The sequence below is a fragment of the Prunus persica genome, chromosome G1 (assembly GCF_000346465.2).
Source record: "Prunus persica cultivar Lovell chromosome G1, Prunus_persica_NCBIv2, whole genome shotgun sequence".
Classification (NCBI taxonomy): Eukaryota; Viridiplantae; Streptophyta; class Magnoliopsida; order Rosales; family Rosaceae; genus Prunus; species Prunus persica.
The window spans coordinates 34,910,671-34,933,142 of NC_034009.1; the positions used below are offsets into that span (position 1 = coordinate 34,910,671).

Here is a 22,472-nt window from a genome sequence, read left to right on the forward strand (position 1 = left end):
AAAATATCCCAGAAATCAAAAGTTATCTCAACTCTCTCACGTGGGTTTAATGAAATTGTAAAATCATGTCATGCTAAATATTCATGCAGTTTAGGTTGAATTAATTCAAAATATTGTTTTAAAAAACTGAAAAAGTTTAACTTTTATGCATGTTTATTGGCTTATAAACATTCTAATATGTAAATAACTTTTACTCATGTTTAAGTGGTAAAGAACAGCAAATGTGAGCTTAATCAAATTAATTAAGACGAATTTACCCTTCTTTCTACACCCGAGTTTAAATCCGCAGTAATCTTTCCAACCCAATGTCTAGTGTTTGAATTCCCCACTTCAAAGAGTCGTACTTGATAGGCCACCGGCCACCGCAGTCTGAGTCAACACCTAGAAGCCATCAGCCCAAATAATTTGGACCGCCCATTTTCGACAGCGAAATGACTCAAAACTAAACAGTATAACTATTTGGGCTTTGCCAAAAGTGTCCAAAATTGGACTGTGTGATGGACTGTGTGACAAAGCAGAGAGACACGCACCGTTTTTCGCTTGTCCTATTCTTCTATCTATCCTATTCCTGTCCTATCATTTTGTTCACATATTGGATGGCCCCAGGGGTCTTTTTTTAATTATATATTTATTTAATTTTGGAAATTAAGAGGTCCAGCTCGATCATGTAGAAGCCACCACTTGTAACTTTTTGTCTTACCACTTTTTTAAATTGATTCAATTTTTATCTAATATTAGTAATAATTTTGTTTTGGTACAACAACGTGGTGTCCTCACAAAGCTTCTTTCTTTGAAGCCATAGTTTTTTTATTAATTGTTTTATTCAATTCAATTTTTTAATTTCACATCTTTAAAAAATTCCTTTATCTTTTTTATATTCTTATAGCTTGTTTGAGAGTGATTTTGGGAGAACCATAATTACTTATAGAGAAAAGCACCTCCTACGTGCTTCTTCATATAATTACCTTAAATGATTTTAAGTGATTATGGGGAGAAGCACATTCTATGTGATTATTCATAAAATCACTAAAAACCACTTTAAATGATTATATAAATAAGTAATTCTCCATAAAAGTTGTTAGCCTATTCAGAATTACTTCCAAATAATCCCTTAATCACTTTTAATCATATCATTTTATTTTTATTGTATGAATGACCACTTTCTTTCCTTGAACCCCTTTAATTCCGCTGCTTTTGTCTTTCTCTTTATGGATCATTGCTTATAAAATTTCCAATAATCTTTTTTTATTTGTAATTAACTGAATTATGCTCATACAAGTTTTACAATTATTTGGTAACATAGATAATTTGGTAGTAAACTTGTTCATTATATTGTAAATAATTTAACAATTGACCTATTTTAATCCTAACATCACCTTACATCACCGGCTCAAATAGCATTTTTCACATAATTTAGGGGTTGTTTAATTACCATGAATCGGGGAAGTAATGAATAGGTATTATAAGAATCATTTCAATTAAGCTGTTTATTAATAACCATATGAAATCAACACATAAAGAAATGAAAGGGCAAATTCCATATTATTTTTGCTTTATCATTCAAGTTGAATGATTTTGAAATGATGGTAACTTAATCATACAACTAAGGGATATTATAAGTATTAATGAGGGAATTCGAAATGATCTTTAGCAACTATCAATTGATTTGGCTGCAAAAATATATGTTCTTTGTCCAAGTTTTAATTGATGGTGGATCGAAAACTAGTTTTTTTTTTTTTTTTTGGTGGTAAAAAGTTAAAAACATGTCATTGTCATTTAGTAATTGTAGGGCCTTTTTCTTCTGGCAACTGTAAATGGGTTGGGCTGCTGTAAAGAGTAGATTGATAAAATTATCCCCTGTGTCTGAGTTTGAAAATCAAGCCCCAAAAATACTTCGAAATGACAAAGATGCCTTAAGAAACACATTGGTTACCTTCACCAACAAAAATAACAACAGCTTATAGATAGATTTTCTAGCTTGGCATGAGAGACTTGTGGCATGGAAGCAAAATTGTCATGAGTTTAGCATTGAAGAGAAAGCTATGCGTTCCTCTTGGGAAAATGGGGTGTTAAGGTAAGAGATGAAGGGTTTGCAAGAAGGTTTGGATGAGAATGAGGGAAAGTGAGGAGAATTGGTGGCTTAAGTGTTTTTCAGGTAGCTTAATATAGGCTCTGTCAAATGTTAGAACAGTATTCCAAAAGAGGGAAAATGGGGGAGAAAGATGAATAGAGCACGAATTTGCTGGGTTTTACAAGTGAAAGAGGAAGCTTGCTCTCTAGATGTGGTTGTTTTAGCTAGTGATGAAGTAGTGGGTGTGCCGAGTAGTTTCCGGCAGCTTGACGAAAAATCTGTCAAGCTCTGAAACTTTTAACATAAGAAAAAAAAGGGAGGAGATAGAGGAATATGACACGAAATTGCAGAAGTTTCAGATATGAGAGCTGAAGCTTGCTCTCTGAATGTGTGTGTTGAGATGATGGGTAGGAAATACCTCTTTTTATAAGTGCTGGAAGCTATCAGTTTCCAAGAAACCCTAATGGTTTCTGTCCAATTTAGCCAAACTTTTTTCGTTATTTCTCATCCCTTTCTTTGACTTATCTTACTTTAGCAAAATCTTCTTTGCCCAATCTCACAAAATCAGAGATTTTTGGGAGCTCAATGTTATTCCTGCAGCTGCCTCAGTGGAGAACTCCTATTCCCAACAATCTCATTTTTTTCTTTCTTTCTTTCCTTCTTCCATGGCTAGGTCTGATGAGGGAAAGAAATGGGTATGCATGCTGGTTCAAAAGGTGATTCCCCTTCTAGCAGTCTGCGCGCATGCCACGAATTCACAGGGCATGATACCAATCCACATGCCAAGAAATTTCATTTCATTCAAGCATTCCAAGCAATTCGAGCATTTCAAGCAAATTGAAGAACCCATGCTCTTACGACAATACCTTTCAACATCATGCTCTCACAAAAATATTGCTCAAGAACATGCTCTAGCAATACTCAGATCGGCACTCAATGCCAACAGAAAGGACATGCTAAATTCCCAAGAAAAAGCAACATGCCAAGCAAAACTTATACACAAACTTTCCAACCATTCCAGCTAGAACATCCCACTTTTAGAAAATCACTATAAATCAAGCTTACAACCAAAAAATCCCAGACTTTCCAGATTAGAACTAGACATATCAAGATTCATTTGCCCAAAATTTCGTTGCATTTCGAGCTAGGGAAGCATGTCAAACAGATTCCTAAAACAGCCCATGCCACAGGAACTGCACAGCTCCAGTAGCTTAGCCCTTACTTTGAAATTCCACCAAAAATTCATTTTTTCTTCAAGTGACGCATGACCAATTCCAACATAGCCATTGAGAAGTCATTTTTTATAAAGATCCAACTCAGATTCGAAAAGAAACATTTCAAAAGTTCAAAAAACAACCAGCAAGCTACTTTGAGATATTTTGACAAACACTTGGCATGCATACCCAAGTGAACTCGTATGACTCTTGTTTATCACCAAGCCAGAATCCTAAACCAGAAGTTCAACATCAGAATTTGATTTCTAGTCCACAAATGTTGGGAAGTACAGAGGAACTCAAGCATTCAAGCATAGAAAACAAGCATGCAACAAAGGCATCAACATCAACTCATGAACATGCTTCAGAAAAATGGAGGCAGAAAGCACTAGGATGGGTGGATGATTCTCAATTTTGGATATGTTATAAACAACATAATTTCGAGCAAATTTTGTGAAGCAAGTGCAATCATCCAAGCATCTTAAGTTAAAGACACATGCAGAAGCAGAATCTGCAGAACCTCACCAGTTATGGATGAACACAGAAGTTGCAGACCAGCTTTGAGGCATCAGAAAAATTCAAAGAAATCCGAAAATTTTACAGGCTATAGTACTCGAGCAGATGAGCAACTTTCATCAAGGAAGTTTTCTGATCCGAGCTTCCAAAATATGACTTATGTACTGATGCACAATACCCACGGGTTTGGGTCTTGAAGAAGAAGAAGAAAGAAGAGAATGAGGGAAAACCAGAAGATAAATCATGTCAAGCCAAGTCACGTGCTTCAGGCACATGCCATATCCCATTTCAAACAAAATATTTTTCAGCACATGCCTTACTTCAAACATCCTTCTAGCACATGCCTTACTTCAAACATCCTTCCAGCACGTGCCCTATTTAAAGCATTTTTTTAGCACCTGCCCTGTTTCAAATATCCTTCCAGCACATGCCCTATTCCAAATGCCCTCCCAGCACATGCCCTACTTCAAGCATTCTTCCAATATCTAGCCATCATGTCGCACACTATCACGTTCACTAAGGTTTTGTCTGCCAAATTCAAGTGTTCTGGGGCTGGTGCTGTAAACTCAATACAAGCCAAAGCCAAGCAGTACCAAGCATACATGCACAAATCAAGCATACATGCCAATGCCAAGCATCAAGCCAGATACCAAGAATACATGCCAACATCAAGCGTGCAAATCAATGCAACTCTTGCAAATCACAACCATGCAAAATCAAGTCTCTCTAGTCACTCAAGCAAATAAATCATGCAAGCTAAGTTATTTTGAGCTAATCCACCAAGCATTTTCTCCTATATCATGCCACAAAATAGGCCAACTCTTGGTAACTCTAGTAAGTGACCTCCAAAATTACAGTGTCTAGGAAAATTCTTCAAGGTAACACCCTCGGTGTTTAAGAAGGATTGGGTTTTAAGCGGGACCATTGCGACCCCTCCAACCTTCCCGGAAAAGACCTGGCTGTAATTTCAGAGACACTTAACTGGTCATCCTTGAATTGCTCCTGAACCCATGCCATGCCACTGCAATTTATTTTGGGCTGGAAATTGATTATTTGGACCATTTCAACACACATTCATGGCCCCAATAATCAAGGGGGCTAATGTTGAGGCCCAAAAAATCCACGCTTCGGCCCAAATAAATTCTCAGCCCAATGCGATATCCTACCGAGAAGAAACCCAATTTGGGGCATGCGAAAGTTTGCCATATGCGCTTATACACATGCCACGCCAAGCAAATAAACAACATGCCATGCTACAAGCTTAAGTGGGCCCAAGCCACGCAAGATGCCCGGGGCTTGCTTGAGTGGGTTGTGGTATGGATGGTAATAGGTCGTCATGAGGCCCATTGATGGGACGAGAAATGGAGGTTCCGGGTTGCTTGGGAGCCTCGGGACCCAAGCCCATTTCTTAGGCCCAAATATATGGGTGAGCAAAGAGGGGAAAATAACTCAATCAAAATAACCCAACCAAAATTAGCCCAGTCAAAGGATAGCCCAACCAAAAGCCCAATGTTTAAATAGCCCACTTATTTAATGAAGTACTTTAGCCCATACAAAATTCCACAACAAGCCACAAAAGCCTCAGCCCTTTGCTAGAAAAGTAGATGCCACGTAGAAGAGGTCTGCAGGTTCACTGAACAGAGCTGCTGGAAAGTGCCAGCACATGGGAATGGATCAAGTCCCAAAACAAAACACTAGATAGACCAAGGGATATTAGCATGTAAGTTGTCAGGAAGAGGAGTACCCTTTCAAACCAGCATATACACCCAGGCGTTTTCCCTTATCGGTGCTGGCCCAAGAAGGAGAAGGAAAAGAAGAAGAAAAGTAGCCAAGAGTGGAGCTTCCTACTGAAGCAGCCGCGGGAAAAGGGGTCTTGAGCTCCAAAACTCCTGATTTTGTGCAAATAGATAAGGGGAAATCTCACCCAGATAGAAAAGTCAAGAGAAGAGAGGAAAAAGGATGGAAAGACTTGCCAAGATTGGGAAGAAATCATTAGGGTTTCTTGGGAAATGATAGTTTCCCGCAGCTATAAAAGGAGGTCCCCTCCACCCAGCAAAAACCAACCCAGGCTGGGAGAGCAAGCTTCCTCTCTTACTTGTAAAAATCCAGTAGCCCTATTCACTCTTCTTCTTCGTTCTTCTCTGTCAACAGACTATTTTCAGAGTCTGTCAAGCTGCCGGAAGAACTAATGCCCCTCCTTTACCCCTTTTTAGCAAAGATCATCCTGCAAACCTTGTCTCCCTCATCTTAAACACTCCCATTTCTCCCTAGGAAGCCTTATTTTCCTCTTTGGTGCTCAACTCATGCTGACCTTGCTCCCATGCCACAATCTCCTCATGCTAAGCTAAAACTTTATCTGTAAGCAAGCATAAATCACCTGTAAGCAGCCATCATTTTTGTTGGTGAAGGTAACCAGAACACTTCCTAAGGCTTTACTGCCCTTTCGAAGTGCTTTTGAGGCTTAATTTTCGAACTCAGGCACAGGGGGCAATTTCAGTGATTTCCCTTTTCTGGCAGCCCAGCCCATTTACAGCTGCCGGGAGAAAAAAGACCCCCACAAAAATTTTACTGAACTAAAGCTTAAATAGTAATACAATTCCATTGACATTGAACAGGTAAGATGAGATCTGGTCATCTTTCAACTGCAGAACCATGCAGAAAGATAAATTGTTCGCATAAATGATAAATGTATAACAAGATATTACCAAAGCATAATATTCAAGAAACAATTAGTTTTAGTATTGACCTTAGACATAAACGCCTTAGCTAGTTCCAACGGGTCAATGGACCAAGTGCCTTTGTTGTATGCAGGTACGAACTTCCCTTTCTGATAACCAGTCAAGAAGTGATAAGCTGCCTGGCCAGGGGAGAGCTTTGAAACAGAAGGGATAACACCAGAACTGCTTTTACAGAGTGGGAAAAAAAGAAAAAGATAAGGCAAGTTCTTAACACACATGACACATTAGGAAAAGGAAGCAGTGTGGATTATTCGGACAAATTACTGATATGCAACAACATACTCAGAAATGAACAGCGAGAACAAAACAAAACTTTTGACAGAAAAGAAAAGTACACCATAAAGGAAAAGTAATAGTTCCAGTTGATGTCAAACACAAATTTGCAACTTCAGCTAACATTATCTTTCTTTAGACACGTACAACCAATAGCAATTTCGAAGACAGAATCAATTCACGGTGTAGTGATATGCGCAGGATAACAGTTGAGCCAGCACAGCCAAACCTATTCTATACATGCCAAAAAGAATTCAAACGATTCACTATCACTGCAGGGTTCTATTACCTGTCAGAAGATGCAAGGAATACAGAAGCTGGCAATTTGAATAGATTTGATCCACCAGTTTGATACAAAAAGGCCAGACCATTAGAAGAAAGAATTACACCTGCATCTGAAGGCACCAACAGATCTCTGCAACTCTTAAAGGTCCTTTTGGGTGTAAATAAAAGAACCACAGAATCACCAGACACTAAAAGCCTGAAAATTTGCAACCTCCCAGTGTAAATCACCCATGCCATACAAATAAAAACGACAATGCTCAACAAAAGAACAGAGAACTGTACCTTGCAGATAATGGAAGGCCTCCTCTTGCAAATATAACAGGCCCAGACAAGGCAGCTAGTGCTTCTTTAGTTGTATTTGAATCTGAGAACGCTTTACCACATAAAATAAGTGATGAGCGTTCAATATCAGTAGCTATGAATCCATCATTTTCTTTGGATCCAAGGCCAACACTTTCCCCAATGCCTGGACTGCAAGATCAAAAGTACAAATTGGATAGGTGTCGTCATCGTTGATTGAGCGAAGAAGGAAGAGGAGAAAGAGATGGCGTCGTATCTTCGATGGAGAGAAGAGGGAAGATGAGAGAGAGGGCGTCGTCGTCGATGGAGTGAATAAGGAAGAGGGGAAAGAGAGGGGCTGAGATATGGTTTTAAACAAAAGGGTAAAATTGTATTTTATCTTTATAATTTAGACAGGCCCAACGAATTTGGGCCTCCTCTTTGGCTTAATCCAAAATAACAATTCTTTTCTAAGTATTAAAACCCAAACAAAAATACCCAATGTTTCAAATACTAATTAATAAAGTAAATTATGTCTAATACCTAATTTTTCTTTTTTTCTTTTTTGTTGGACCTCAATAGAATTCAAGGCAAATACAACATATAAATAATAAAACCCAACAACAAATACATAATTTAAACCAAATGAAAAAGAGCATATCTTCCTGTTCATTCATTTTCAAGTGAAGGATTGTTTGTTTTAAAAAAATATTTATTCAAAGATCCTACTTTTAGACTTTGAGCAAGCTCTTCTTCTTTTTCTTTTTCTATCTTTTTAATTTCCAGATACAAATCTCAAAAACCACATCAACACATAATAAGGCTAGAAACAATAATAATAAATCAACTAAAAATTAGAGCAATAATTTAACTAATGAACAAGGACGAAGGAACAATAAAATCCAGATTTTGAGCAAATTGTTCTTCAACTGAAGCAAAGAACAACTTGTATGTGTGCTACATATCAATAACAATCAATATCAATAAATTCTTCTAATCCATAAAAAAAAAACCCTACATTTATCAATTTCATTAAAAATATAAATTCTTCCACTCATTTGAAACTTGAAATGATCGGAGGCAAGGCAAGGCAAGCAACTCAAGGGTAGTCGGCGGCAGTAGAGTGATGGTGGTGTGTGTGAGAATGAGGGGTTCAGGTTGGGTTAATTCAGGGAGGAGTGAAACTGTGAAACTAATTTGGGATTTAGGGGTTTGGGTGCTGACTCCGGTAAAGATAGGTAGGAGGGATTTTGGGTTTTTCATTATTTAAGCCTGGCTCAAAACGAAGCCATTTTGATGCCAGGTCATTAAACAACTTTGAAACCTCTTGGACCAAAACGATGCCGTTTCAGTTAGGAAGTTAAAAAATAAATAAAAATTGCCCAACATGTAGCACCCAGCGCAGGGCCTTTGTGGCCTTTCATCGAACACCTTGCGTGCATCTTGGGGTCGTTGTTCTGCTCACCATGAAGTTTGCTCAGACCTCCACATCCATGTTTTCGACTAGTTCATAGGGTCAAGCGATCCCTCTTGTCCCTTAATCTGTCCGCCCCTGCATAAGTCCTTTCGTTGTTTTATAGGTATGCTACAGTCAATTGTCTACACGCACATGAATGGTTGTTGATCATAATATATAAGAATTATAATGCATTAATGGCCAAAAAATTTTCACGCACAAACAATTGACGCTAGCAAAATTCAACCCCTCCTCCCACCCCCGGCAGCCAAAAAAGAAGAGTGAGAATTCTCACTTAAACAAGTGAAGTGAGTGACATGGAAAACAAATCCCGCGTGTATCTCTCTTTATCTACGTGGCAGACTGTGATAGGTACAATGATGTCAAGACTCAAGTCACAGTAACAGCCGAAGCGCCAAAAGCCAAAAAGCCAGTGATATGCTGCATGTCTTTCAGAATAAACCTAAAAATCGAAACAAAGGGGTCCAAATCCAAAATTTGCGAAATGTCGGAGACGAAGGCCGAGAGTAAGAGCAAAAACCCTAAAAAGGCCAATCTGTCAGATCACAGCTCCATCAAGCACCTTCTCGACGAGTCTGTCTCCGAGGTCGATCTTTCCCTAACCTAAATTTCTATCTATCTCATTCTCATCTTAACATGTTATTAAATTCTTTAGCTGATAACATTGGAAATCCGTCATTTGCTTCAATTCATAAAGGAATTCGATAAATCTCGATTGAATATTGTACGATTATCAATTTGTGTCTGCTTTATCGTCTAATTTGTCGATTATGAGGCTGTTTGGAGTGATCAGCGATTGTAATGGATTTGTAGATTGTTAAGAGCCGCGGATATGTGGAGAATACGAGGTTAAGTAACTTGAAGTTGTTGATTGGAGCCATTGTCATAATCATTGCTCTATTTGCTCAGTTCTACAACAAGAAATTTCCAGAGAACCGAGACTTCCTGATTGGATGCATTGCATCATATCCTTTTTACATGGGTAACATGTAGTTTAAATAAATAAATAAATCCTACAGTTTTCATCTAATGTATTTCTTAAAGATGATTTTTTTGCATTTTGATATGTTGGAAAAGCCAAAATCAGTTGCTAAATGGGTTCTGCTATTTGCTTTCAACATTATTTTATCATGATTTCCAGTTCTAATTTCCATATTCGATAAGTGCGTGAAGTTGGTTTAAGTGTTTTTAAAAGTATTTTTTTCCCATAAATTTCAGACCATACTTATGTGTTATATCAGCAAACAAATGTTATTTGAAATGCTTGGTTTTAAAAGAGGTTTTTTGGAGAATTCATAAATGCATTTTTGGTAAGGACTATGTGAATGTAATTGAAGAGTTCCGTGTTCAAATGATAATACTCTCAAGTCTGTTTCATCCTTGACTCTGGCAAGTATATCATCGTCAATGGGATATTACAGGTGGTTTCATACACTAAGGAGAAAAATGCAATCTTGTTCACTCATCCTCCTGTGGTAAGCTTATTTTCTGTTTTGGTCAATGGGTTAGCGAAATATATGTTTGGAAGCAATTCAGATGGTTTGACTGACATTTTGTTTAAGATTTTAATACTACCCTGTTGCTGTCTCTTGTGTGAGGAAGACAAGTTGTGGTCATTAAGAATGTTGTCATGTATCTTTATGCTCGAAATTTCAAATATTTCCTTGGTTGGCCTGTGTTGGCTTGGCTTAGATTTGTTAACATGGCTGGTTGTGTGAATGACATAATTGAACTCTCAAGTCTTGTTCAGGTTTTGATCTAAATGATCAAAACTGACCAGATTTTGATCTCACATGGTTGATTTGCCTGCAGTGCAGAATATGAACCTATACTGAAACTTATATGAGAGTGTTTTCTTTTTTTGCATGTTTAATTTGTACATCTGATATTTGAAACTAGGTGTCATTTGATTTCTTCACTAGTAACTAGGCACTGTTAGTTGCTGGTAATTCTGCCAAATATTCATATCTAAGATTTGGAAGAGCATAGAGAAGTTGGAATTTGGTTTCATTAGAAAATTGGTTTCATTAGAAAATTGGTTTCATTAGAGAATTTGTTTCGTTGTCCATTTCCTCATTACTAATTCATATGTACAGGGAGCCTTCAGCACTGGGTTGGTGGTGTCTTCCAAATTACCAAGATTTTCTGACTTGTACACACTTACAGTAGCAAGTGCGGATCCAAAATCGATATCTGCAAACAAACCGGTGGAATTCACGAAGAGTGTTACTCAGTGGTAAGTGCTCGCAATACAACTCACAATTGTGTTTGTATTGCATCTTGGAGTTTCAGATTGCACTAACATATTTTGATCTACTTTCTCCTTCTCTGTCTACTGTTCCAGGTTTACCAAGGATGGAGTATTGGTGGAAGGCCTGTTCTGGAAGGAAGTAGATGGACTGATAAACGATTATGCAAGAGAACCCAAGAAGAGCAAGTGAATTTCGGCTTTGCGGAGACCCCAATCTGATTCAGTTCTCATACAGAATGAACTCTTTAAAGTGTTGTGATTTTTGCATAAAATGTTGGTAGCCACAATGAATTTGAAAGACACTCTACTCCATCATTTATAATGAACACTGGGGTTCCAAACCTATTTTGTACGTAGACCTTTCAATTTGACTCCAGATTGACTACTTTTCTAATTACTGGGGGTCAGATTGACTCCATCCTTTGTAATGTTTTAATACTTTACTTCACCGAGGCATTTTTGGCGTTAATGAAGTTGAATGTTTCACTTTTTAAGGCCTTGTGCCTTTATATATGCATGGATGCTACAGATTTGGAAATGCCAAGTGCAAGTGCACTAACAACCTTCAATTGTTGATGCAATGTAGACCTCTCATGTATCAACGGCCACCAGCCGCCAATCGGGCATAGCGGTTCACTCAAGCACAACTCTTTTCCATGGAGAATTCACTCAATCCGACATTCTCGAACTCGATCCAATTTATCGAATTGGCCCACAACTTAAATAATTGGGTCCGTTGGATGGACTTATATTGGGGACACACGAACGCCGCAAATGAAAAAAAAAGAAAAAAAGAGGAAAACTAGACGACACTGGACACCTCCAGATGGTTCTTCTACATCCTTCTATTGCCTCTTCCCCAAGTTTTCTTCGGTCTTTTTCTCTCGCTCTCTGAAGAGGAACTATTTTATAGCAAAACCCTAAACCATTGAGCTTGCTTTTGTGATTATTTGGGTTCATTTCATGGTCAAATGGCGAGCCGCAGAGCCACAAGACTCACCCAGTCGACTTTGGCTTTGGCGTCCCTGAACGCCTCTAAAGCCTCAAGAAACTCTCTCTCTCAGTCTCGTGCAATCGCAGTGGCAGCCTCCGCACGCGCCTTCGGTAGCTCCGTCGCTCCCTTCTGTCGCCCCAACGTCGTTTCAGAGAGCAGTAATGTCGTTTCAGTCAAGTATTTGGCAACCGCCTTCACTCGCAGCTTTCACTCTTCCACTCCCAAATTCTACTCAGCCACAACCTCTTCTCAGGTCACAAGCTCTGAAAGTTTTCTCATTTAATTTCATCAAGTATTGAATTATGTGAAAAGAATTGGAGGCTAATTTTTGTTGTTGATTGAAATATCAGGCTAATCCGAATGAGTACACTGAAATGGCTTGGGAGGGCATTGTGGGTGCTGTTGATGCCGCCCGAGTTAGCAAGCAACAGGTTGTGGAAACTGAGCACTTAATGAAAGCGCTTTTGGAGCAAAAGGATGGTTTGGCCAGGAGAATTTTCACCAAGGCTGGCGTAGACAACACCACGGTTCTTCAAGCTACTGATAACTTCATTGCTCAGCAACCCAAGGTGCTTTGATAAAAACCCATATCTCATTTTGCATCATATCAAATATGTAATGGCTTTGTTCGTAGGAGGTAGTGAACAATTTGAACATTGTGTTGTGGCAGGTGACGGGTGCCACCTCTGGGCCTATTATGGGCTCACATCTGAGTGGTGTGTTGGACAATGCCCGGCGGCAGAAGAAAGACATGGGAGATGATTTCGTGTCGGTGGAGCACCTTGTGTTGGCGTTCCAGTCAGATACTCGGTTTGGGCAGCAATTGTTTAGAAATCTCCAGCTTAGTGATAAGGATTTGAAGGAGGCTGTTAAGGATGTTCGTGGAAGTCAGAGAGTCACTGATCAAAGTATGATGTGCTCCACCTTAAGTTGATATTTTAGAATTCTGTGTATTTGCTATTTTTATATGCTTTAATTAATATAATCCATATTGTGTATAGATCCTGAAGGAAAATATGAGGCCTTGGATAAATACGGGAATGACTTAACTGAACTCGCTAGGCGTGGCAAACTTGATCCTGTTATAGGCCGAGATGATGAAATACGACGGTGTATCCAGATATTGTCCAGGAGAACGAAAAACAATCCTGTTATTATTGGTGAGCCTGGTGTGGGAAAAACTGCAATTGCTGAAGGGTATGTTCATTCAAGTGCATTGCTTTGCTGTACTTTGTTATGACTGTTTCAAAAAGTTCTAAGATATATGCCTTAGTTTATTTAATTTATATGAGTAAATTCGTTGGCTTGATGCATCCCTTACATGCCTTCTGGGCACTACCGTAACACTTTAGGAAGTAAGTTTATTCAATCAACCAACCAGATGTTCTGGTATTCTCAAGCATTGCTTTTGTCACATAAAGACTGATGTTGAACAATTTGCCTGGTGGCATAAATTGCCAGATTATTCATTATGCATCCTATGCATTCTTCTGTTGTATTGTTTTACTATAACTTTTGTATGATCTGCAGATTAGCTCAACGAATTGTGCGTGGGGATGTTCCAGAACCGCTATTGAATAGAAAGGTAGTCATTCGTTTTAGTTTTAATTATCAATTTTAAAAATTATAAGACAATAATAGTTTTATGTAGAAACAAAACCTTGGTTTCAAAATATTTTTTCCTTGATCTTCAAATTTATACATAGTTTTGCATTTTGTCTTCTATTCTACAGTTGATTTCCTTAGATATGGGTTCATTGGTTGCTGGTGCCAAGTTTCGTGGGGATTTTGAGGAAAGGTTGAAAGCTGTGTTGAAGGAAGTTACTGCTTCAAATGGACAGATTATATTATTCATTGATGAGATTCATACTGTTGTAGGAGCAGGTTTGTGCAAAACTAGTGTCTTTTTATTGTGGGTCTGTTGTGTTTTCTCCTGATGCCCTTGTTAATGATTCTTGTAGGGGCTACAAGTGGTGCAATGGATGCTGGGAACTTGTTGAAGCCAATGCTTGGGAGAGGTGAGCTTCGTTGTATAGGAGCAACTACATTAAATGAGTACAGAAAATACATTGAGAAGGATCCTGCACTTGAGCGTAGATTTCAACAAGTATTTTGTGGCCAGCCGTCTGTTGAAGACACAATATCCATTCTTCGTGGCTTGCGTGAGCGCTATGAGCTGCATCATGGTGTGAAAATATCAGATAGTGCCCTTGTTTCTGCAGCTGTTCTTTCTGACAGATACATTACAGAACGTTTTTTGCCTGACAAAGGTAATAATAATTTCCACCTTATAGGGCTCTTTTTTTAGGGTGGCAGGAGGGGATGAGGAGGGGTGGTGGGATTTGTTTTCTCAAAATATAATTTGTGTTAATTTGTGTTTGATAGATCTTGCAAGTACAGGAATAAGATGCACTCATTTTTTTGGAAACTTCCATTGGGTGGATTTCAACCAATACAAATAGAGGGCTTGGAGCCAACGTAATAAAGAAAAGAAGGGATGGAAGAACTAGAATTTTCTTTATGGTTCCCTCTTGTGAATTTGTCTTCATGTTTAGTTTTGGACTAGGATATCTGATTCTATAAAAATGAAAAAAATGAAAAGCTTAGTCACACCCACACCCTTGAAGACTCTTACCATTAAATTCTTGTGTTTTCTTTTTCGTCAACTATGAGTTTTGTAACTTACCTTCTCTGTTTCAGCCATTGATCTCGTTGATGAAGCTGCTGCAAAGCTGAAGATGGAGATCACTTCTAAGCCCACTGAATTGGATGAGGTAGACAGAGCTGTGTTGAAGTTGGAGATGGAGAAGCTGTCTGTCCAAAATGACACTGATAAATCATCGAAAGAAAGGTTAAGCAAACTGGAAAATGATCTGGCATTGCTTAAGCAGAAACAAAAAGAATTAACCGAACAATGGGATCATGAGAAGGCTCTCATGACTCGGATACGATCAGTTAAAGAAGAGGTATTCCTCCATTATTGTTGTTGGCAAGTTTCCTCATCCCTTCTTTTGCTGATTCATATGTTTCTAATTTTCGTAGATTGATAGAGTAAACCAAGAGATGGAAGCTGCTGAACGTGACTATGACCTAAATCGTGCTGCAGAGCTCAAATATGGAACTCTAACATCCCTACAACGCCAGTTAGAACAGGCAGAGAAAAACCTTGCTGAGTATCAGAAGTCGGGAAATGCTTTGCTTCGAGAAGAAGTCACCGATCTTGATATTGCTGAAATTGTAAGCAAATGGACTGGTATACCCTTGTCAAACCTTCAACAATCAGAAAGAGACAAGCTAGTTATGCTAGAACAGGTTCTTCATAAGAGGGTGGTTGGTCAGGATATAGCTGTGAAATCAGTGGCTGATGCAATTCGACGTTCAAGGGCAGGCCTATCTGACCCAAACCGACCAATAGCAAGTTTTATGTTCATGGGTCCAAACTGGTGTGGGAAAACAGAGCTAGCAAAGGCTTTGGCTGGCTATCTCTTTAACACGGAAAATGCTCTTGTCAGAATTGATATGAGTGAGTACATGGAAAAACATGCAGTTTCACGCTTGGTTGGGGCACCACCTGGTTATGTCGGTTACGAAGAAGGCGGGCAGTTAACAGAAGTGGTTCGTCGAAGACCTTATTGTGTAGTGCTGTTTGATGAAATAGAGAAAGCACATCATGATGTCTTCAACATTTTATTACAATTGTTGGATGATGGGAGGATCACCGACTCTCAAGGGAGAACTGTAAGCTTCACCAATTGTGTGGTGATAATGACCTCAAACCTGGGCTCCCACTACATACTTGAAACTCTTCGTAATACACATGATAGCAAGGATGCAGTTTATGAAGTGATGAAAAGACAAGTTGTTGAGTTGGCGAGACAAACTTTCCGCCCTGAATTTATGAATCGAATTGACGAGTATATTGTCTTCCAGCCTTTGGACTCAAAAGAGATCAGTAGTATTGTTGAGCTACAAGTGAGTAATCGATCTTCCACCTTTCATTCTTTTAGATATGAATTAAATGTTTTTTTCTTTTCTTTTTCTTTCTTACTGAGTCGTATTAGAGATGGTGGTTAAATGCTTCAATGCCCATTCCGATTGCAGATGAACCGGTTGAAAGACAGGTTGAAGCAGAAGAAAATTGATCTTTACTACACAAAGGAAGCTGTGGAGCTTCTGGGTACGTTGGGCTTTGATCCAAACTATGGTGCAAGACCAGTTAAGCGGGTGATACAACAGTTGGTTGAGAATGAAATTGCAATGGGATTCTTGAGAGGGGATTTCAATGAGGAAGACTCTCTTATTGTTGATGCTGAGGTGTCCCCATCTGTCAAAGACCTTCCTCCCCATAAGAGGTTGCGCATCAAGAAACTGGAGAACACGTCTGCTGTGGATGCCATGGTTGCGAATGACTGATCTCTGACTGATTCCGGTGCTTCGAATTGTAAATAAAGCTTAACAAAAAGGTTGGTGTTGGTTTGTTTTAGCTTTCAGATGTTAAGACAAGAAGTGCCTGCCTGAGTTACGTATTGTGGAGAGTTCTGTTTAAATCTCTACTCTAATTTCTAACCAAACAAGAGATTAACAAATAAGTTATTTTTTTACCGGGGGGGTAAGGGGCATGTGTCTCAATTCAAGTTGTTAAGAGCAGTTGAAGAAAGAAAAATGGTTTTTCCGACATGGGTGATTGCCCTTAGCATATGCGTATCCCGTCCCATTCAATTGAAAATTTGCATCCAAATCAAGTTTTGTGACAGAAGAATAAAGAACAATTCGAATCCTAGTATAGGATAAGGATTGTAGGGAAACAAACAGATGGAGGGAAAATGTCAAAATCGCATCAAAATTATATCACTGGACTGGACGGGACCCATTCATGAAAAATGTCAATATAAATATTATAGCTACACTACTGATATCATTGTCGTCGTCTTTACCAATTAGAGAATGTTTTGGGACTAAAAATCCAAAATTTGTATGACTTGACACTTCGTAGGTGGTGCCCATAAACAAACTCATAATAATTCACAAAGCAAAAGCTTAACTATGTTCATTAATAATGGATGCTAATTTTCTTCGTGTTAAAGTGCTAAACTCATAATTGAACGACTCTATGTTAGGATGCAAAAGTCATATCATAATTTGTCGTTTTAATGTCTAATTGGCATTTGTTTTTGTTGTCTTCTTCTTTTCCAATTGCTCTCAATCAGTTCATAACCCACACCACTCATCCTCACTCTCATCTTATCGTAAAATTATCATTATTAGTCACGAGATTAATCAAATGTGACAATTATCATCACTGACCAATATGCATGCAACCCTCACAACCAATAATTAATCATGCTTTGATTAGGATAGCCTCCTTTGACAATCCAAATGAATTATGAACCTACCAAATATGCATCCTCTCTATCTAATCATTATATTTCAAGTGTAAACCTGATCAGTGTGAATCTGCCAACTTTTTTTCACTTGAAGTCAACTATATATAACAGATGGCACGGTTTTTATTTATTTATTTTCTATTTATATAACTTATTTGAGGAACAATTTTGTATTTCAATGAATCAGTTGTTTATTTTTCAACTCTTTATTCATAGATTATTTTTGTAAAAAAAAAAAAATATATATATATAAGCATAAATTGAGTAACAGTTAACCCTTTAATAAAATGATACTTATTTTAGTGTTCGTCTAATCATTTAATCACAACTAGATGTCTTTATTTATGCTTAAAATTTTGAAAATAATAATAATTCGGATTACCAAAATACAATACTAATTGAGTACACAAATAAAGTTATTGTTGCGTGCATGCATTAGAAAACCAATATAAACTTTGGAAAATGCCTCAACAATATAGTGGGATAAGATTATAAAGTAAGAAACTATAAATTTTGGAAATGAAATCCAAATTACAAAAGTTTGATTACCTGAAACAGTCTCACCCTAAGCCCAAATTAGAACCCATGAATAGTCCCACTCCAACCCCAAAAGTCAAATTTTTATTGCTTGGACTTGGACTTGGGCAACATTCGAGCCAGACAGAGAACCAGAGAAGCTTTCTTTGCACACACTTTGACGTGAACTACTACTTTGCAATTATACCATACACTCACCGTACGTTACTTATCGTACACCCCACATCTAGACCCCAAACAAAACGACACGGAAGGCCCCACACGAAGCTTCTTCCATCTATAATTCAATGGACGGTAGCGACGGTGTCAGTACACTACACTGTAGTAATGGTGCAAAATTACTCATTTCCCTATGCGAAAACTAATGGCTTGCTTTGGAAGTCCCTTTCTCAGTTTTCTATCTCCCTAGTCCCTCCCCCACACAAATTTTAGAAATGGCTTTTTCATTTCTCAACAAGCCTTTTTCTTTCTACAAATTATTTATTTATTTTAAGATCAAATAACAAAAGGGAAAATGTTGTAAATTTGCACGTTCTATTGTCTTGAAGAGTAAGGAAAGGCACTGTTTGTGTGACACCAGCAGATCAAGGACTTTTCCATAATTCACAAATTTGAAATATAACGATATCATCTCCGCTAGAGTATGTTGGAGGTTCAAAGCCGTGAACTAAATTTTCATACGTGTCGTGAAAAGTCATTCATTCATAATTTAAAGTAAATTCAAGATTCAAAATAAGTGACGAAGTTTTGATGTGTGGCGTAAAATGTATGTTATTCATAAGTTGAAATAGATTTTAGATTCAATGTACCGAGTAAAATTTTAAAGTGCAACATCAAAAGTTAGCTATTTATAATTTGAACTAGATTATGCATTTAAAGATTGAAGCATTATTTGGCGTAAAACGTAAATTATCTATAATTTAAGTAGATTTTATATTCAAAGTTCGTAATTAAATTTTAACGCGTGGTGTAAAAGGTTAGTCATGGATAATCTTGTAATGCAATATTTAAGTTAACAAATTACCTTTTTTTTTAAGATGCAGAAAACTGTTGGTGTATTTAAATAGTGGTAGAAAACTATTATTGCGTAATTTGAAAATGACATTATTTTTAGTGAAAAAATTTAAAATTCGATAAATTTAGAAAGATACAAACAGGGCCTTAAATATCACTCCCTGTGTCTCTGGTGTCAGTGTTCAGTAAGAAGCAGAGTGTCTGGGACTGAGAGCTCATTATAAATAAACAACGAAGAAAACCAGATTTACAATTAACAAATACTCTATCTCTATCTCTCTCTCTCTCTTTCTCGCATTTAGGCTCGTTTTTCCGTGCAATGTAGTTCACTAAAAAACGAGCAGAGAAACAATATGGCCAAGTGTCACCGAAACGACATCGGATCCGTCGTGCTAGACCGCGCTACCACCACCACGTCCGCCGGAGGAGGCGGTCACTTCCGTCTCTGGTCATCCTTCTCCGGTGCTTCATTCCGCCGGAAAATCTTCTACGCCGTCAGTTGCGGCGGCAGCTCCCGCTATCGCCACCACAACGACAAAAACAACGTCGCTCCGTCCAGTCCTCCCCCTCCCCCGGCCACTGCCACTAGATCAACGGCGACAAAAACGACGCCACAGTCGCACTCCAAAGAAAAAGAGCTGGAAAAGGTAAAACCGAAGTCCGAGAAGCTCTCGGATCTTCTGAACCTCGCGGAGTTTTCGGAGTCAGAGAACGACGCCATGACCAAGAAGAAGGTGGAGGCTTTGGATGAGCTGAAGCGCGTGGCGAAGGAATTGCAGGTCGAAGACGACTCGGCGAAGAGGAAAGAGGCGGCCAGCAGAGTGAGATTGCTCGCCAAGGAAGATGTGGAAGCCAGAGCGACGCTGGCGATGCTCGGAGTCATTCCTCCGCTCGTCGCCTTGCTCGACTCCGCCGACGTCGTTGCTCAGATCGCATCGCTCTACGCTCTGCTCAATCTCGGGATCGGCAACGATGTGTGAGTTAACACGTTCTTCGGATTTTGAGCCTTCTCTGATCTAATTTTGTTTTTATGTCATTTTCTCGTTTTAATTTCTCTCTGTGATTGTTCTTCTTGCATGCATTTTTGTTTTATCAGCTTCTTAGCTTTGATTAATTGGGCAATTGGTTTTGGTTTTAATTCGTGTTTTTGTTTTCTATCATTTTCATGCCGTGATGTTTTATTCTTCCGTCATTTTCAAGGCCGAGTAGTTTTTCCACTGTTTTTCACTTGGAAAATAAATTATTTATATTTATTCCAACTGTTCTTATCTTCAGGCTCACAGTGTTGCATGTTTGTGAAATGATGAACTCTGTCACGGACATCTCATAGTGTTAATTGCATTCTCCAGTTTATTTTCTATTTTTTTGTTATTTTGCGTTCTGTTAATTTACTTTATTCCCATTTTAATTGCATTTGAATCACTTTTATTGACCCATTGTTGCATTTGTTTCTGAATTAAAAAAATTTATCAATGCTTTTTGGACCACCCCTTTTGCAGAAACAAGGCTGCAATTCTCCAAGCAGGGGCTGTTCACAAAATGCTTAAACTCATTGAATCCCCAAATCCTCCAGACCCATCAGTCTCAGAAGCTATAATTGCAAATTTCCTTGGCTTAAGCGCATTGGATTTGAATAAACCCATCATTGGAGCTTCAGGCGCCATACCCTTCATGGTTAAAACCCTCAAGAATTTGGACAACACAAGTAGCCCTCAAGCTAAGCAAGATGCCTTGAGAGCTCTCTACAACCTTTCAATCTTCCCATCCAATATTTCGTTCATATTGGAAACTGATTTGATCCCATTTTTCCTGAATTCGCTTGGAGACATGGAAGTGAGTGAAAGAATCCTTGCAATTCTAAGCAACATGGTAACTGTCCCCGAAGGTCGAAAAGCAATTAGCAGTGTCCGGGATGCATTCCCAATATTGGTCGATGCATTGAATTGGAACGATTCGCCGGGGTGTCAAGAGAAGGCATCCTACATTTTGATGGTGATGGCACACAAGGCATTTGGGGATAGGCAAGCCATGATCGAGGCAGGAATGGTATCGGCATTGCTTGAATTAACGCTTTTGGGTAGCACATTGGCACAGAAGAGAGCCTCAAGGATCTTGGAGTGTTTGAGAGTGGATAAAGGAAAGCAGGTTTCACAAAGCTTTGGTGGGAGTATGGGTGCAGCGGTTTCTGCTCCCATTTGTGGCTCTTCGTCGTCTTCTACAAACCCGAACATGGGTTCCAAGGAGTGTTTGGAAGAGGAGGAGGACATGATGAGTGAGGAGAAGAAAGCCGTGAAGCAATTAGTGCAACAGAGTTTGCAAAACAACATGAGGAGGATCGTGAAGAGGGCCAATTTGCCGCAAGATTTCGTCCCATCGGATCATTTCAAGTCACTCACCTCAAGTTCAACTTCAAAGAGCTTGCCATTTTGAGGAGTTAGAGCTGCCAATGAAAGATGTGGAGATCGAATTGAAGTGAAGAATTTCTGAAGTTAGTAGTCTTCTTTTCATACTTATATCATATTTCCAGCTTCTGGGCTTTTGTAGCTTTTGTTAGTAGATTAACTTGTTAAAATTTATAATAGTTATCATAAATTATAATCTAGTAGCAGGAATTTTGTTTGGTTAAATTCCAGTTTGCTCGTAGTTATCCGTTTTGGCCTGAATATGAAAGAAGCTGAAACCGTAACACAATTTCTAGAGAGAATTTCTTGTCAGTGGCATAGAATGCAAAAATGGAAAAATACAAGGGATGCTTTAGTCATAAAATATTTGCTCTGCGCATCCCCACAATCATAGGGTCACTTTCAACCCATTAGTACAATTTTGTCCAACTCGTTGGCCCTACCCACAATTAAAATTGCTAATGTAACCCGCATCTACTGGAAGAGGTGTCGGTCATTTTCTACCTTGCATGAACTAGGGACAATTCAGGACCTTCACCGTCTGGGAATCTTTCCTTTGGAATTGGAAGAGGTTGTTTTTAGTATTCTTGGTCTGAAAGTCTCACCTGGAAATTTACAGAGTCGAATAATTAATGAATTGATTATACAAATGGCAATGAGAACATTAATGAATTGATTAATGTCTTAATCTCCTTCACGTCTTCATTAGTTTAATATTGTATTAATTACCAATTTCTATTAACAATTTACAGATCTGAAGAGAAGAACCAGAGCAAAGCTGAGCCGTTCGTCATTAAGTAAGGTCATAGACATTTCTGTCCCCACCGAGGTACATGTATTATCACATAAACTTCATGGTGGGGTATGGGGCATTTTGTAATCTATGTAAATTTAGATCTTTTGCTATATGATTGAGTAACTGGACTTGTCTGTGTGTGTGTGTGTGTGTATATATTTGTAGTGTGAATCTGATATTTACCTCTGGAGCTTTTGTTTTGTTATTTGAAATGTGCAAAATTTTGGTTGTGTACAGTAAA

The 22,472-nt window shown here is 38.5% G+C and overlaps 3 protein-coding genes and 1 long non-coding RNA gene across 5 annotated transcripts; 3 read left to right on the forward strand and 1 right to left on the reverse strand.

Moving 5' to 3' along the window:
• LOC18789009 lies at window positions 6,628-7,531 on the reverse strand. Its single transcript, XR_002269811.1, has 3 exons — window positions 7,380-7,531; window positions 7,102-7,293; window positions 6,628-6,701 (listed from the first exon to the last, which is right to left on the reverse strand). It is a non-coding gene; the product is annotated as an uncharacterized LOC18789009 (long non-coding RNA).
• LOC18792723 (probable signal peptidase complex subunit 2) lies at window positions 9,268-11,560 on the forward strand. Its single transcript, XM_020563986.1, has 5 exons — window positions 9,268-9,439; window positions 9,667-9,818; window positions 10,247-10,328; window positions 10,950-11,089; window positions 11,198-11,560. Exons 1-5 carry the CDS (start codon window positions 9,278-9,280, stop codon window positions 11,292-11,294), a joined length of 633 nt encoding a protein of 210 aa, XP_020419575.1. The 5' UTR covers window positions 9,268-9,277; the 3' UTR covers window positions 11,295-11,560.
• On the forward strand, window positions 11,686-16,687 carry LOC18790314 (chaperone protein ClpB4, mitochondrial). Its single transcript, XM_007225305.2, has 10 exons — window positions 11,686-12,351; window positions 12,449-12,667; window positions 12,769-13,006; window positions 13,100-13,295; window positions 13,629-13,683; window positions 13,832-13,982; window positions 14,060-14,368; window positions 14,799-15,064; window positions 15,141-16,070; window positions 16,200-16,687. The coding sequence occupies exons 1-10, from the start codon at window positions 12,076-12,078 to the stop codon at window positions 16,509-16,511; spliced, it is 2,952 nt and encodes a 983-aa protein (XP_007225367.1). The 5' UTR covers window positions 11,686-12,075; the 3' UTR covers window positions 16,512-16,687.
• On the forward strand, window positions 19,171-22,472 carry LOC18791760 (U-box domain-containing protein 4). 2 transcript variants are annotated; one of them, XR_002269891.1, is made up of 3 exons: window positions 19,171-20,009; window positions 20,533-21,521; window positions 22,188-22,472. XR_002269891.1 is itself a non-coding variant. In XM_007227655.2 (2 exons), exons 1-2 carry the CDS (start codon window positions 19,387-19,389, stop codon window positions 21,461-21,463), a joined length of 1,554 nt encoding a protein of 517 aa, XP_007227717.2. In that variant the 5' UTR covers window positions 19,214-19,386; the 3' UTR covers window positions 21,464-21,638. The 2 variants fall into 2 exon arrangements, 1 of the variants encoding a protein (XP_007227717.2); XM_007227655.2 differs by lacking the exon at window positions 22,188-22,472 and having other exon boundaries at window positions 19,214-20,009; window positions 20,533-21,638.

Bases quoted from the DNA above. Each gene is read 5' to 3' on its own strand.
- LOC18792723 (XM_020563986.1), top strand. From the start codon at position 9,278: ATGTCTTTCAGAATAAACCTAAAAATCGAAACAAAGGGGTCCAAATCC. The intron at 10,329-10,949 runs GTAAGCTTATTT...TCATATGTACAG, and splicing joins TGTTCACTCATCCTCCTGTG to GGAGCCTTCAGCACTGGGTT. The intron at 11,090-11,197 runs GTAAGTGCTCGC...CTACTGTTCCAG, and splicing joins ACGAAGAGTGTTACTCAGTG to GTTTACCAAGGATGGAGTAT.
- LOC18791760 (XM_007227655.2), top strand. From the start codon at position 19,387: ATGGCCAAGTGTCACCGAAACGACATCGGATCCGTCGTGCTAGACCGC. The intron at 20,010-20,532 runs GTGAGTTAACAC...CCCCTTTTGCAG, and splicing joins CTCGGGATCGGCAACGATGT to AAACAAGGCTGCAATTCTCC.
- LOC18790314 (XM_007225305.2), top strand. From the start codon at position 12,076: ATGGCGAGCCGCAGAGCCACAAGACTCACCCAGTCGACTTTGGCTTTG. The intron at 13,296-13,628 runs GTATGTTCATTC...TATGATCTGCAG, and splicing joins AAAACTGCAATTGCTGAAGG to ATTAGCTCAACGAATTGTGC. The intron at 14,369-14,798 runs GTAATAATAATT...TCTCTGTTTCAG, and splicing joins ACGTTTTTTGCCTGACAAAG to CCATTGATCTCGTTGATGAA.